Genomic DNA, 17,024 nt, shown 5'->3' with positions numbered 1-17,024 from the left:
ATTTTCTCATAACATAGCCCAATTAATGAGGAAATATTTCCAAAGGGCAATGCCGAGTCCAGTCACTGGCTCTTTGTCCAAAGATTTTCCACACATCTTCAATGGTGGAAAAGGGGGAGCAGATGCATGGGTCATTGGAAGCATTGGCAAAAAGATGGATGGAGACAGAGTAATAAACTCATTGAAAAAGTACATTTATGCCTAACCACTAGATGGCAAAAGTATTCAAGCTCTGGAATGCATAACTTTGTTCGACTCAAAACCTGTGTGTAAGTGTGGATTATAGTTGGTGAATATTTTAAAGTCCACCCAAAACTTGTTCACACTTTTAATATGGATATTATAATAAATTCTAATACCCACTGCAGTTTAAGAATTCACTATGAAAACTCTTGCAAGAATTTAATTTCAGTGGCATTTGAAAACCTTTTGGAGGCAACTAAAAATTACTTTAACAAAAAGGGTAGTTTTAGCATCACTGCCAGTCAATAGATCGTTGGGAACGTTGCTCCCCATACAATTGTGAGTTATGGAAGTTGTGGAGTGAAGGAGAGAAACACACAATGAAAATGTGTTTACGAAGCATATGGTGGTTTTTGGACTATACAGAAAACTAATTAATTAAGATTCATAATACGATTGATTACCTAACCAAAGACAATTTTTCAGTTGTGTTGTATTGAATTTTTTTGTGTATTTACTTTTTTTCCATCTTAATGTGCTGGTCAATAGCATACACTCCAACATTAGAATTTTTAAGAGGGGCATTTTTTAAATGAGTCTATGCCCCACTATCGGGACAATTTCCGTAGGAGTAAGTAGTAGTTATGAAATAGTGCTATTAAAAGTGTACTAACATCGGTTTACAAGAGGGACTTGTTTATCATTGGCTAGTTTGTAAAGTGAAGCCAGGGAATTATGATGGAAGGGATCTTGATCTGCTATTATGAATAATGAGGCATGACTGTCCGAGAAAACTAACTTGAGTTTAAATGTCAGCAGCCACAAGCCTATACAACGGAAACAATTGTACCGCTAATCATGCACATGGAAACATATTTCTAGCGAATATTCGTATAGCATTTGTAATCCTAACATTGGAGCCTAGTCCACTGGAAATGCTCAGTCTGATCTTAATGTTCTTCCAATTTTACCACAAGGTAACTGCAGCAGTTGTTCATTTTTATTTCATTTTACCGAGTTCCATAATATAGATTAAAGGCGAGATTTCATGAACACTAGCTTACAATGGCACAAAACCTTAAGAGACAGTAACTATTCTGGTAAAATGAGGATCTTGGACACTTTGTAAAAAGTCTAGCTACCACAAGTAGCACACGCAAAGCTCTCTATTTCCATTCTGTCATACATACACAGCCAGTGACATATTTACTTTGAATATCTTACACATAATGCATCAAGATGATGTATAGGGAAAGATATTCAAAATATGTTTGTCTCCACCAGTTCTTCGAACAAAGTAGTAACAAACTGAATGAGTGTATAACTGCCATGCATGATTCTTACTAAAAAGGGAGTCGAAAAGCAATCCCGCCAGTAGGCATCTGCATGTAACATTACATAACACATGTTATCTAAACTGGGAAACCAAAATCAAATCACAAGACAAACATGATCAAGGCCCATCAGCCTAAACAGTCAATACAAAAATGATAAAAGATGTTGAATGGGCAAATCTGCATGGCAACAGTTACAGAAACAAAATGTGGCTCATGATAGCAGCATCTGTGAAGCAACCCAGGTTTAAATGCCAGACGGAAGAGCAAATCAGTTCTGAGCTCCTGGTTAGTTCTATCCTTGTATACTGTAATAGAAAGAGGAATAGGGGTCCACTGAGTAAATCTTTCTTCTCATTGCAAACTGAGAGTCTACCAGCCATGCTTCATAAGGCCATAAAAACATGGAGGGTTAACTATTATTCTTTTCTTCTTCTTTTTTTTTTTTTTAAAGTAAAGTAAATTCTTTCCTAATCCAAAATTGACACCTGGAGCAAGTAGATTAACCCTCGATAATAGTGTATTGCTAAAATATAATAGCCCAAAAATGACAAGGAGGGAACTGTTATTTAACGTTAGCTGTAGTCATTTCCCCTTGTACTCAGCCAGAATAATGGTATTCAATCAATAGTAGAATGCTAAATAAACATAATGACATATACAAAAAAAAGAGATATGGCAATTACAGAACAGAGACGTTTGAGTTTTGTAACTGCATTGTACTGTAACTGCTCGGCATTGTGCTTTGCAGATTTTGAGGGAGGTTTTTATTGCGGAGATTATCTGAGTTGTCAGAAAAGGCGATGTCACATTCTTTACTTGGGCGTGGACTACCTCCTGTGTGCGTTTGTAGATGAGCATTAAGATCCGACATCTGGCAGAAGCTTTTATCACAAATATTGCAGTCATACTTTTTCTCCTGCTGAGTTAATGTCTCCAGATTGGGTTTTACGTCATCACTGGAATGATACTGTATCTGGTGTCTTACCAGATTGGATTTCCGACTGAATATTTTCTTACATTCATTACAAGAATATGTCTGGTCTCCTACATGTATTTTCTGATGTTTGTGAAGATCTGCTAACCTATCAAATCTTGACTCACATTCACAGCATTTAAATACTCTCTCTGTTGAGTGTGTTCTTTGGTGTCGAACAAGATTAGACTTCTTATTGAAGGTTTTATCACACAGATTACAACCATAAGGCCTGTCCCCAGTGTGAGTAGTACGATGTCTTATTAGATTTGATTTCTTATTGAAGCACTTGAGGCATTCAGGGCATGAAAAATATTCTACTGCTCCAGGTGATGCAACTGTAGTGATGCTTTCGCCTTTCTTGCTTGAGTTTTTCTTTGAATCATTTCCTTTGCATGGTTTCTCCCATGACTGGCCATTTTCCTGTTCTTCAGAATCACTATCTTTGGAATCGCCCACTCCATCCCTTGAAGGGGCTTTCTGTTTGTATGCTGAGTTATGCCCTCTACTGTGGCTTTTATCATCAGATACTTTGACAAAATCCCCTTTTACATTTTTTGTAAACTGCTTCAGTTGCTCTTGAGCTTCATTATAGCCTTCCATCACGGCTCCATAATACCAGTCATGATACTGGGTGATAGGTCTGTCATCTGTTTGATTTAAAAGATAATTAAGTTACTACAAAAGCATTTTAGGCTTGCGCAATAGCAATGCAATAAATATTTCACTGCTGCAAGATAGTGTTCCACTCAACTCTTAATACTCTCACTTGATGTGCTGATAGGTCAGTCATTCTTGTTTTAATCCAGATCACAAAGGATGGACTTTCCTTCAGAAAAAAAAAAGTGCCAGTTCCAAATGATAGAATTAGGGGGAAGGAGATAGACTGGGAGCCTATAACTTACCCAATGAGCTGGATTGAACTTTCTGCTTAAATACATCCATATAATTAATCTTTAACTCTTCGGAAAGAGGGCAAGCATTAAAAGTGGATGAAGACTTTTACCTGCTGAACCAATTCCCTTCCATCTTCTCAACATTTGGACATTTTAGGAGAGTTTTAACATAAAATTATAGGACTTAAGTTGTGGAAGAAGGATCGTTAAAATTATAGATTAACTTTAGATGGTTATAGTGGACAATAGGTTGTTTATGCAAAACAAAGAAAAACAATTCTTTCAGGAGTAGTTTAACCATACTATATATTTTATGACCACTAATTCATTTTGCTTCTTGTGGTAAGGAAAGTGGTTGTAAATGATTAGTCTGAGGAGTCAGATTATACGTGTTTGCACGTCACATATAATTAATTGTTCACACTTCTGAGAGAGGACAAGCATTAAAAGCGAGTGAAGCCTGCTTTCTGTTGTAATCATCCCTTTTCTCACCTCACCAATTGAAAGTTTTCAGAGTGCCTTCATATAACATTTTAGAAAATAAGTTGTAGTGGAAGAAAGAACATTAAATTCAAAGGTGAAATTTAGATTCATATGGTGGATAATAGGTTGGTTATATTAAGCAATGTTCAAACAGATAATTCAGGAGTAGGTTACCCACAACACATATGCTTTAGCCATTCATTCATTGGGCTTCTTGTGAAAACAATTTCTCTTTAGCATGCTGAGTCACTGCTAATAACTTAATGTTCTAGTGTAGATCACAAAGTATATTTGTACTGAAATTACAAGCTCTCATAGCTAGCATCACTACCATTCAGGATGAAAACTGAGTGCACATTAGATATCCTGAGTGGGGCTAACATGAAATAAAAATTCATCCCATCCCACTCTAATACTGAAGAATGGAAAATCTTCCTTTACTGTGTTAAAGTAGTTTATTATTCTTTCTCACTTGGTTGTATGGCTGTTAGAATACCCTGTGCACTTAGTGTTAATGTGAATAAGTATTGAAACTGAATTTGCCCCAACTGCAAGAGTGGAATCTGTAGGATACTTTTTTTATATTCAGACATTTTATTACAATTTTGGCAAACATAAAGCACAAGGAAAGCTAAATAAACGAGAAAGTAAGGACATAACAGAACACAAATCTCTCAGTCCAATCATTGGCCACACAAAAAATATCACTGCACAGGGAACTATAACAAATAAAGAAGCACAACAATATGTAGAATGATGAGCATGTGTGTCCTGTCTATAATAAACGTCTTGCAGTCAGATACATAAAGTAAGGAAAAACATCATACTTGCTTAAAACACTTTTTGTATGATTGAGCAAGTTAGAGGAAAGCTGTGATGCGATATAACAGGTATTTTAATGATAAGTATAACGACCTAGAGTGCGCACGCAGAGTATTTGATAATATTAGAGGAAAGAGGAATTTACTAAGGGGGTCAGAGATCCAACAAAGGGAGAGAAAGATGGGCAATTACTGGAACAGAGGCCGATGTACCTAGATTAGTGTAATGGGGTTCAGTAAATTGGGGATAGTTTTACCTCTTAGTGTAATGGGTTCAGTAAACTGGGGTCATTTTATCTCCTTTCCAAGAATACACGCAGCAAAATTAATCTGCACTTTTAATGAGTTTTGATTGTGGAAAGGCCCATCAAGCACGTATAGAGATTTTACCTGTGGCCTTGAATATCAACATTATGATTTTCATCCACATAGCCAAGTAGAGGTCCAGTAAAATTACATCTCTCCCCAGGAGGGTGAGGTTGAGTATGGCATAGTGGTCCAAGCAGGCCACATTAGGGTTAGGTGAAAGGTCAGATAAAAAAATTCTTTCATGCATTTGCTGATTTCAATTCATAGTGAATGCGTAGACTGGCACTCAAAGATTACGAGAGACATTTCCACTGGGTTTCTTACAGTTCCGACAGACATCTATTGAATACTAATGTCAAGAAGGGCATCTCTGGAATACTAATAATTAACGGCTCTTAAGCGAAACTGGTAATTACATTTGAGTTTTTTCCTTTTCAATGAAATCTGACTTGCTGCCTTTGCAGGCCGCGAGAGACCCGTGATGTCAGGGCAGGTCCGAAGCAGCTTACTTGTGGAAAGAAAAGAAAAGAAATCGGACCTCCGTCAACACCAACAGACGAAGCTGATGGCATTTCAGGACAAGACTATTGGGTAAGTTAGTAGCCTGCTTATCTCTTTACATTTCTCTTGCTTTTCTCTCTCTCTTTCTATCCTCGTTTTAAATCCTCTATGCCGCGGTTCACCCCTCCCTTACTGCCTCTTTACCCCCTTCCTCTCCACTCTCCTTCATTTTCTATTTCCCTCCTTCTGTTTCAGCAGCAGGCAATACAGGCACTTGGCATTCTTGACAATTCTACCTGGCTGAGAAGAAACAAAGACGATATATTCGGCATGTTCTGTGTCTAGAAATCAACTTGCCTAATTAAATTGGCCAACTTTATTTCTAGACATGGAATTTAAGTCTGGAAGCGAGGTTTCCGAAATGTAATAATTTATCCCAAATGTTTAACAAGTTGCCTAATTAGAACTTACGTACTGGCTAAATTACTACTTTTCAGAAACCTCGGATTTCTTTCTTCTCAGTCTGGCAGAATTTGGAAGGCTGCCTGCTAGCGTGATCACTGCTCTGTCCGCTCTGCTGAGAGGCCAAAGATCGGATGTCCACATAGTCTACACTCTTAACACCTTTTTGACCTTGGACATACACTGTGAGAAAGGGGCACTGCCTGCAGCATGAACTCCAGAACTGTATATCATGGCCAATTAAAAAAAACCGAGAGGTAACTCCGTCCAAAATATGCAAGTAATGTGCTACACGAAAAAAGCACAAAAACACCCCATCTTGAAAATAGCGAACACTCTTAGAGAATATAGATTAGGTAAAACGTGAATTAGAAACAGGAACTAAATCCCTGGCATAGATTGCCTTAACTTTTTTATTCATTGTTCAGAAATCAATTAGTGTTTTTTGACTGCAAAGTTAAGCACATGAATATAGGTTCCAACAGGGACCCATTTCACTGTTCGTTTTTAATTACTCTTGGGCCTGAGACCCAGAGGGACCTGGCCCACTTAAATGCCTGCAGAACTGCAGCGACCAAATGAAAACAAAGAGCTGGATATTTTAATAGAAAAATAGAAAGCATGCTGTATGACGCAGGATCATTAAATAGCACCAGATGAAATGACCATTCTACACATTTTGAATATTGGCAATGATTGATTGATTCGCTCAAACTAGTAGGATGAGGACGAAAAAAGGGGCACGGCTTTGTACACAATTCCTTTATAAAGGCCTGTATTTTTGGTCCTATATCACAGAAATAGTGCTGAATATTACCCCCCAAATACAGCAATTGTTAAAAAAGTTTCTCAACAGAAGACCCCCTCTCATAATAAACGTGGGCTCGCTCACACGTAAAAACTCATTCATTGCTCTTACGCCCCCACCACTTTCAAAGTCCACCAGCCGCCGGTGACCCTGCCAAGCCCTAGCACACACTGCTCCCCTTCTAGGAAGCAAGAGCAGAACATGCTTACTCACCCATTCAGCCCCTCACACACGCACTCACTAACCCATACAGTCACAGGCTCACTCATCCTTACAGACACCCATACAAGTACTCAGACAACCAATCATTCACCCATACAGCCACTCGCATACCCACTCACACACCCATACAGCCACTTAAGTCACCAACTGACAGACTGATAGAGACATTCACATAAGCAGTCACTCACCTGTACATTCACTAAGACACCTAATCACTCACTTATACAGTCAGTTAGGCACCCACTGAGTCATCCATACAGGCACTCATACACTCACTGATTTACCAGTACACCTTGCTTTATATATTTTACACTTATAAACGTTTTTAAAACACTCACAGCCAGTGGATGATGTCATCAGTGATGTCATTGAGATGTAATCAGTGATGTCATAGACCATGTCATGAGTGATGCAATATGTGAGGTCATTAGCAGTGCATTGTGGGGGCGCAAGTTATAGTTAGCTCAGCTAACTAGAACGGCTGAATTTCACTGGTTTTGTATGAGTGAAACCTGAGCCTAACTAGAACGTCCCTGTAACCTTTGTTTTTTCTGTGAATACATATAAATATATAACACCTACTGTGGGTCACCAGTAGGTAGTTATAGTTAGGACTATGTTTCCATAGAAAAAAAATGTTTCTTGACTTGCCTATATTTGGCGTCGTTTCACAAATTATCATGAAATTTCCCAGGAAATAGTGTAATAGTGAGTCTTGCTGTGCATGGACAGTTTTGGGGTGATCCAAGAAAAAGGGGGGGGGGGGGTCAAAAAAGTGCATTTACCATGATAATTTCATGGCAAACCGCTGAATAGAATTACACCAAATTTGGCAGAAAGCTAGCTTTTGGGCTGCGGTTTGAGTTTTTTTGGTATTTAATGTAAATCTGTTCCGTAATTTGCAAATAATAAAGAGCTTGTACAGAGATCTGCAGCACTCTGATTGGCTGCCAACACTTCAACCAGGAAGTGTTGTCAGTCATCTTGGGACTCTGCTTCAACTGAGTCCCCACCCAAAAAAGTGGAAAAAAAATAGAAAAGGGGGCAGGGTTGGAATACCTTGTTCCCCAAGCCTTGGTCTTTGGCTCCCTCTGGGACCCGAGCATTGCACAAAAAGCATAAAAAAAAACTGCTGCCAATTAGCAAAACTCGCAAATTTGTGGCAAAAATAAAAAACAACTTTTTTTTTAGAAACTAGCGCGGGCTCCTGCACTTGTTTGGTGAAGGGTCAGTGGGGCATTTAAAAAAAAAAGGGAGTGCACAGGTTATACCCTCCAGGGACCACCACGATTAAAAAAAATTAATGTAGCGTGGCCACACAGACCTCTCCCTGATGGGCTGTTGCAAGGCCCGGAGACCACCTCCTCCCCGGGGCTAATACAATGAGAGAGCGGGGGACCGCACAGACCTCCCGCATTCCGGGGACAACCACCAACTCCCTAGGGCAATATAAAAAATAAATAATAGAACAAGCACTGGCATAGCAAATAGGTCGTGCCTTTGGGACCTTTTAAGTATTTAGACATGCAGCACATCATCTTTCCTGGGTGCTGTTCCGCCAGGGATTGAAGAGCCATCCAATTACTACACACTGGTTCATGCTTGCCTCTGCTGTGAGATTCTTTTTCCTTGGTGGCATTTGGGAATTAAAAGCAACAACGGGGGCTGAATGGAAAGCAAATAAGAGAGGGTGGAAGAGAACTGAAAGCAATGTTGGGAGGATGAGGGGAATTGAAAGTACCAACGGGAGGGTGGGGTATTATAAAACAACGATGGGAGGGTGGGAAGGGTTGAAAACATGGTTCCCAAAACTAATGGTCACACGTGCATCAGGGCAATCTTGTGATACGCAGATAGTGCATAACAATTAGTCCGGGTATATATTACTAACAAAGATGGATACAATGCAGCATATACACTTTAAAATTTTTGCGGACTACTTGTGAAAATCCTCACACAAAACTGTGCCTACTAAGGGGGTCATTAGGATCGCGGACGGACTTGAGTCCGTCCGCGACCCCAGAGCAGGAGGGAACCTCCGCATGGCATGCGGAGTTCCCTCCTGTGCTATTAGGATGTGATCGCAAGGGTTGCGGTCACATCCTCTATTTTTAACATTGCGGCGGGTGGAGCTTCAAGCTGCACCCGCCGCAATGTTAAAAATGCACGCATTGCATTTGCATGCAGTAAGAGGCAGGCACCGCGCGGTGCCTGCCGCTTTCTGCATGCAAATGCAGGGGGGTACCATAGGTAACCCCCATGTGCACCCCCCACCCCCCCTTCACCTAGGGGGCCCGCAACGGGCCCCCGCAGTGAAGTTCCGTATGCTTTTCCACGGCGGAAAACCCGCCACGGAAAAGCATAATTTACAGGCCATCCTAATATGGTGGACGGTGTCTGGAAGACACCGTCACCATATTAGAGCTTTTCCGCCGCGGTTGTATGCCGACCGCGGCGGAAAAGCTGCGGACGGAAACCAGGACCCACCAGCCATCCTAATGTGGCGGTGGGTCTTTGGTCAGTCCGCTGCGGTTTTTCCGCATCCTCTGGGCCGGCGGTGCCTTCCGCCGGCCCCGAGGATGCGGAAAAACCGCAATCATAATGACCCCCTAAGTGTTGATATTTATCTACAGTGACATTTGCCGGTCATTGGAAGGCAATATGCAAACCTCGAATTGTCACCTTTCAATTGCCTGTTTCAGCATTTCAATGTTAAACTGTTTCTGATGAAGTGGAACCTTTGCCCAGACTGTGCTATCAACATGTAAAAATGGCAAAATACTGTAACCAGATAAGGCACATAATCTGCCTTTACTGTCCTGCTTGTAAAGTCAGAGTATATCTCGTTCACACAAGCAACCAGTCATGTAGGAGTCTTGAGTTCATAAGCATAATGAATTTCAATGCTGTAAGAGGTGGTTCTGTATTATGTTTTGAGGTAGTGATGTCCTGGGATAGAGTCTATATAAATCGAAATTAGGTAGGTTAGCCCTCTCCTATATACTGGTCAGTGTCAATTGAGGATACCATCAAGCAAAAAATTTCGGGGGTGGGGGGGGGTGCTGATTCTTCCAGCAAAAGGTAGAGTGGAGATGCAGGGGCCCTAAGAAGGAGTGAAAAACAAAGAAAGCCTCATTAATAAGCAAATGGTCTTTTAAAGATCTGTGAAGTGCTCGGGTGAGGCTGAGTGTGTGCCCGGGAAGCTGTCTCACCCCGGGTTGACACACACAACAGGAGGGGGGCTGAAGCCCTGCTGTGCAAGAGGGCAGCTACCCAGAGAGGGCAAATGAAAGGTGGCGAAGAGTTCTTTCCTGGAGCAAAAACTGACTCGCTGTGCACCCCAACCCGTGGCTGACAAGCATGTAAAAATAAAGTGCAATGACTCTCATCCTGGTGCACAAAAGGTACTTAGGAGGGACAGGAAAATGAATCACCTCACCTCTGGGGTAAACTGAGATGTATTAAAAATATGTACAGCCCCACCTGAACGTCCTGTGATTCTGGGCAAATCACTCAATCTCACCATACCGAAAAAACATGAATAAGATCCCCTTGTTTAAAGTAAATGGTGACCATATAGATGATCCAATTCCTAGGGGCACCAGTTTGCGCTATATAAAACTGGAAAAAACCTGAACCCATGACGTTGGCTGCATTTGTTTATTTCCATTTAGTCATCCTCTTTAAATGCTGAACAAGACTCTAGGGCGGTTTGGTTATCAGAGTGGTCCATCGCCCCTTTATCACAAATAGCTTCCCACTGGACTTCAATAATGGGACAAGGAAACAATGAATACTGCAGTGCGAAAACTAACGTCGCTCGAGAGAAGATGCCTGGGCAAGCCCAGGTCTCAATATCCCAGCAGACAGCAAAGAGCACGTGTGAGAGGACTACACGTTTAAGCCTGGTTGTAAAACTACTAGTCCATTCAGACATCAATTATAGGTAAATAGTAAAAGAATTGCAACGTCATGGGAGCCTCACCTCAAAGAACAGACAGCGGGAAGGTTTGCAGAATAAACGCTCGTGAAATAAAGTGCCATTCCTCAGGTTAGGTTGGAGGCACAAATAATTGTTCATGTGAATACGGTGAACAGTGGCATTGCGCAGGTCAATGAAAGTGCGGCAGATGAGGGGCACTAGGCTCGCTCCCAAAACATGAATGGAAACAAGCGCAGCGAACGCAGTAATTAAAAACAGATGGCGGCTGGAGTGAGAGCGGAAGGAACAAGCACGGCAAACGCGTTAATTAAAAACAGATGGTGCCCCTGCTCGCAACCGCAAGCCGTAGGCAGTGGGTGGATACATTTTTGGGGGAAGGTGGGGCATGCTCCCGCCTTTGCCCAATTGCGTGCTGTCTTTTTTAGAAAGACACACGCAAAGACCAATAGAAAAAATACTTAAAAAAACCACATGCACGAGTGTGTGAAAAGTCCTGAGTGATTCCAAGAGGTCGTTTTCCTAGAGCAGCGCATGCGTGCTGCGCTAGGCTCGACCTAAAAAGGTCCCCTGGATATTCGTGCCCCGGGGACCACCACCTTCCGGGGCTAATGTGACTATAGTGCTGGGGCTGCACGGACCCCCAGGGCCAAAATCAGATTTTGAAGTTGGAGGAAGGTCACGCGGCCCCCTCCCATGCCATATACGGCACCAGGGCCCACCACCCCCATGGCCGGCCCAATCACATCTGACAGCTTTTGCCAAGCACAAGCAAACAATCCGGTTCCATCAGGTGGGAGCTATTATGGACTCCCCCACCCTTTTTAGTACATATATAGTGAGGCTGGGTCCCAGCGTATGGGGTCCCTAGGGCCGACACAGGCCCGTGGAGAGGGACATGCGCCCCCCTCCCCAATTCAATCAAGGACAGGCCCTAGGAGATGGGGTCCCTGGAGCAAAAATCGGCCGGGGGGATGCACGGTCCCCTTCCCCTATCTCGTTAAGGCCGGACCCCAGGGGATGTGGTCACTGAGCTAAATCGGTGCGCGGAGGGGAAGCCACATGGCCCCCCTCCCCCATTCAAATGTAGTGCGACCCAGGATGAGAGGGTCCCTGGGGCCAAAATCGGTCCGAGAGGGGGGTGTGGCACTCCCTTCTCATTCAGTTAAGGCCGGGCCCTGGGGTTCCAGAATGTGAAATAATCCCCAGAGTGGGGTCGCATAGTCCCCCACCCCCTTTAAAATTTGACCTGGACACTCACTGATACAATTATCCACTCAGAGACACTCACACACCACCCACTCACAGACCCACTTAGACACTCACACACCCACTCAGAGTCTTACGCACCCATTCAGACATACACAGACACTCACTCATCCACTCATAGACAGACTCACACACACACATGCAGGCAGGCACAATCCCACTCAGACACTCTCAAACACTTACTCAGAAACTTATGCACCCACTCAGACACTTACGCACCCAGTCACACACCCAATTAAACACTTGTGCAGCCATTCCCAGGCCCACTCAGACACTCTACACACCCAGTCACACACCCATTGAGACACTCATGCAATTACTCACAAGGTTACAGATTACAGTTTGGAAATAAAATTTTAAAACCTTAGAAATTCACTCCACAAAACCATAGGTTACAGGGAAGTTATAGTTCGGAAATAGAATTGAAAACAACCTTGGAAATTCACTGAACAAACCAAAGATAAAAGGGACTTTATAGTTACGCTCAGATTTCACTCATAGAAAACCAGTGAAATTCAGTAGTTATAGTTACCTAAGCTAACTGTAACTTATGGCCCAGCAACGCACTGCATATGCCCTCACATGTTACATCACTCATCACATCTTGTTGTGGACATGAGGGAGAGGGGGTCTTTTGGTCAGAAGTAGTGTATGCCATTCAATGCAATCTTTATTACATCATTTCTTATTTGCAGAATACAGGTTGTCCTGTCTAAACGTGTCTGCTTCCAAGAGATGAGCAGTGTCCTTCCTTGCTCCATAATTTTAAGTAATCAAAACTACACTTTCTGGACACAATGACATTTAAAGGGAGGCGTGAGATGAATAAGCAACACATGGTCGTGAAGGAGAATACAACGAACAAGTAGGACGAACAAGTAGGCCTACAGAGTCTAACATTGTAAGCCACATTCTTGAAGAGACACGCACCTCATTAGCTATCCTCAAGAAATGTGAGCTTGTACTCTAGAACTTTATATATATATCAGAGGTCTATAAGCACTGGACATGTCAATGTCATGGCCAGGATATGTAGCCAGTAGCTACTCATGTTAAAAGGCAGTCGAAACGGAGTGATACCCATTTTCAGCACTTTTACATACCCTCCCAATGAGCCACTTATTATAAAAAAACAAAAACAAACGTGGCAGGATGTTTGTGGCTCAAGTCACCTGGGCAGGATAACCAAACGAGTCAGAAATTTTGACATGAGGAGCATGATGGCACATGGCCACTACGCCAGGGACTCATCATGTACTCCGGATTCCCTGTGCAACCTCTTTGCTTAATGATTTTGTATATTCACTTAGCTATACACTTGCATGGTGGAGGTAACAATACCAGAGCATTCGAATATTTATGAGCAACATGTGACGTGTGCAGTGCCTATATAGGTTCCATCCCAGATGGCTGACATCAATTTCTTTTTGTGACTTTCCACAACAAGCTGAGCCATGAAGAATACTGACCACTGGTGTGGAAAAGAAGAGCCCTAAAAAGTTGAACAGCTCTGTCCCTAGAATACGTTCATATAGCTGGGAGGATGGGTGGGCCTGTAGGGAGTCTGCAGCTAGATAGAGTCTCTAACACATAAGGTGTTAGCAAAGGTAGGTAACTTGTTCATCTGATAGGGACTTCTAACCACAGATTTCTTAATGTAAAATAAAATACTGAAGCAATACCTTCCTGGAGGTGGGTCCGCGAAACTGTTTCACACTACTAAGTCTTGCAGGACCAAACTAGCAAAGTGCCTGCCCCGATGGACCCTACTGCCCAGACAGTAATGTTTCCTGAACGTGTGTAGAGAATCTCACGTTGCTGACTCGCAGATCTCCAGAACTGAAATCTGCATGCTAATGCCGTAGTCGCCTCCTAGGCTCTGGAGGAATGAGCACACAAACCCACATGGGGTTGCTTTCTGGCCAAAGCATAGCAGATCTTAATGCAGAGCATGACCTATTGGGAGATAGTGTATTTCTGCAGGGCCTTTCCCTTCTTTGTTCCGACATACTCCACAAAGAGTTGGTTGTCCACCCAGATCTCTTCCGTGTGGTCAAGGTAGAACCACAATGCTCTTTTTGGGTCCAGTCGGTGAAGTCACTCTTCTTCCTTAGAGATATGTGGCAGAGTGTAATAGGTAGGCAGGGTGATGGACTGGCTGACACAAAAAGGAGTGACAACTTTCGGCAGAAAGGAAGCTCTAGTCCAAAGAACCAGCTTGTCTGGATAGAGGTTCTGTAAGGAGGCTTGGATGGAAATGTATGAAGCTCACTGCCCCTCAGAGCAGTGGCTCAAAGAGAGCGCACATCAGAAATGTAAGGATGAGATTGAGGTCTCGTGGCATAATGAAGGGTGAAAATGGAAACGTGTTGCAAACCTTTCAAAAACCTATCCACTACAGTAGATTTGACCAAGGATGGCTGATCTGGCAACTACAGAAAGGCTGAGATGGTAGAAACATAGCCCTTTAAGGTGCCTAAAGTGGAGCCCTGCTGGGCGAGAGAACTGATAAAGAGAAGGACCTGAGAGAGGGAAGCATAAAGAGAGTCCACCTGTTTCTCCGCATACTATTCCACAAACTTGCCCCAACAGCAGGCGTATACAGTCTTGGTAGAGGGATGCCTGGCTGCCAAGATAACATTGCAGACAATGGACAGAAGTTTGAAAGCGGTAAACTGTTGCTGATCAATCTCTATGCATGAAGGTGAAGCTTTGATAGGTTTGGGTGGAAAACCCTCCCTCGCTGCTGTGACAGAAGAATCTCCCAAGGGGGCAGCTTCATCTGATGGTCATGCTCAACAGGCTAGCCCAGTTCCGAGCTACAAGGATGGCTTGGCCCAAGTTGTTTCTGATCTTCCAGTAAACTCTGCAAAGTAGTGGTATGGGTGGAAAGACATACAGGAGGCCGGAGAACCACACGACACGAAAGAAGTCTCCGTGACAGCGCTGCCTTGTAAAGTCCAAAAAAGACTTGCCTTTTGTAGTTCGGACTGGACTGTTCCCATGGGGCACAGGGTCAGAGCTGATTTGCATATCGCCATTGTCTAACCCAGGGTGGTGTGGAGTGCAAAAAAACAATGGATTTGGGCCCAGATCTACGGACTGGGGTGAGTGTGTGACATTGATCCACATTCGGTCCATCACCTGTTTTGTTTGCATATTCCGCCCTAAGTGCGCTGGGGATGCCCAGACGTGGGTCCCAGGCACTCCACACCACTGGAGTCAAGCTAGCCGGGCTGATGAGAGGTGTTACCTCGAAACCGGTCCGGTCCTCAGATGCTTGATTCCGTTCTGGGAAGGACATGGCTTTTGTAGTTCGGACTGGACTGTTCCCATGGGGCACAGGGTCAGAGCTGATTTGCATATCGCCATTGTCTAACCCAGGGTGGTGTGGAGTGCAAAAAAACGATGGATTTGGGCCCAGATCTTCGGACTGGGGTGAGTGTGTGACATTGATCCACATTCGGTCCATCACCTGTTTTGTTTGCATATTCCGCCCTAAGTGCGCTGGGGATGCCCAGACGTGGGTCCCAGGCACTCCACACCACTGGAGTCAAGCTAGCCGGGCTGATGAGAGGTGTTACCTCGAAACCGGTCCGGTCCTCGGATGCTTGATTCCGTTCTGGGAAGGACATGGCTTTTGTAGTTCGGACTGGACTGTTCCCATGGGGCACAGGGTCAGAGCTGATTTGCATATCGCCATTGTCTAACCCAGGGTGGTGTGGAGTGCAAAAAAACGATGGATTTGGGCCCAGATCTTCGGACTGGGGTGAGTGTGTGACATTGATCCACATTCGGTCCATCACCTGTTTTGTTTGCATATTCCGCCCTAAGTGCGCTGGGGATGCCCAGACGTGGGTCCCAGGCACTCCACACCACTGGAGTCAAGCTAGCCGGGCTGATGAGAGGTGTTACCTCGAAACCGGTCCGGTCCTCGGATGCTTGATTCCGTTCTGGGAAGGACATGGCTTTTGTAGTTCGGACTGGACTGTTCCCATGGGGCACAGGGTCAGAGCTGATTTGCATATCGCCATTGTCTAACCCAGGGTGGTGTGGAGTGCAAAAAAACAATGGATTTGGGCCCAGATCTTCGGACTGGGGTGAGTGTGTGACATTGATCCACATTCGGTCCATCACCTGTTTTGTTTGCATATTCCGCCCTAAGTGCGCTGGGGATGCCCAGACGTGGGTCCCAGGCACTCCACACCACTGGAGTCAAGCTAGCCGGGCTGATGAGAGGTGTTACCTCGAAACCGGTCCGGTCCTCGGATGCTTGATTCCGTTCTGGGAAGGACATGGCTTTTGTAGTTCGGACTGGACTGTTCCCATGGGGCACAGGGTCAGAGCTGATTTGCATATCGCCATTGTCTAACCCAGGGTGGTGTGGAGTGCAAAAAAATGATGGATTTGGGCCCAGATCTTCGGACTGGGGTGAGTGTGTGACATTGATCCACATTCGGTCCATCACCTGTTTTGTTTGCATATTCCACCCTAAGTGCGCTGGGGATGCCCAGACGTGGGTCCCAGGCACTCCACACCACTGGAGTCAAGCTAGCCGGGCTGATGAGAGGTGTTACCTCGAAACCGGTCCGGTCCTCGGATGCTTGATTCCGTTCTGGGAAGGACATGGCTTTTGTAGTTCGGACTGGACTGTTCCCATGGGGCACAGGGTCAGAGCTGATTTGCATATCGCCATTGTCTAACCCAGGGTGGTGTGGAGTGCAAACAAAAAAACGATGGATTTGGGCCCAGATCTTTGGACTGGGGTGAGTGTGTGACATTGATCCACATTCGGTCCATCACCTGTTTTGTTTGCATAT

At 44.0% G+C, this 17,024-nt stretch overlaps 1 protein-coding gene across 1 annotated transcript in view; it reads right to left on the bottom strand.

Annotated features, from left to right (window-relative positions):
* Positions 1–1,161: 1,161 nt before the first annotated feature.
* Positions 1,162–17,024, bottom strand: part of LOC147718915 (uncharacterized) — a 143,897-nt gene continuing 128,034 nt past the window's right edge. The window contains exon 6 of the mRNA XM_086964665.1: positions 1,162–3,143. Within this exon, the coding sequence (XP_086820791.1) occupies positions 2,200–3,143 (944 nt within the window). The 3' untranslated portion in view covers positions 1,162–2,199. The remainder of the gene's footprint in view (positions 3,144–17,024) is intronic.

The sequence above is a fragment of the Lissotriton vulgaris genome, chromosome 4_1 (genome assembly GCF_964263255.1).
Source record: "Lissotriton vulgaris chromosome 4_1, aLisVul1.2, whole genome shotgun sequence".
Classification (NCBI taxonomy): Eukaryota; Metazoa; Chordata; class Amphibia; order Caudata; family Salamandridae; genus Lissotriton; species Lissotriton vulgaris.
This window is presented reverse-complemented; position numbering and strand designations above follow the sequence as displayed.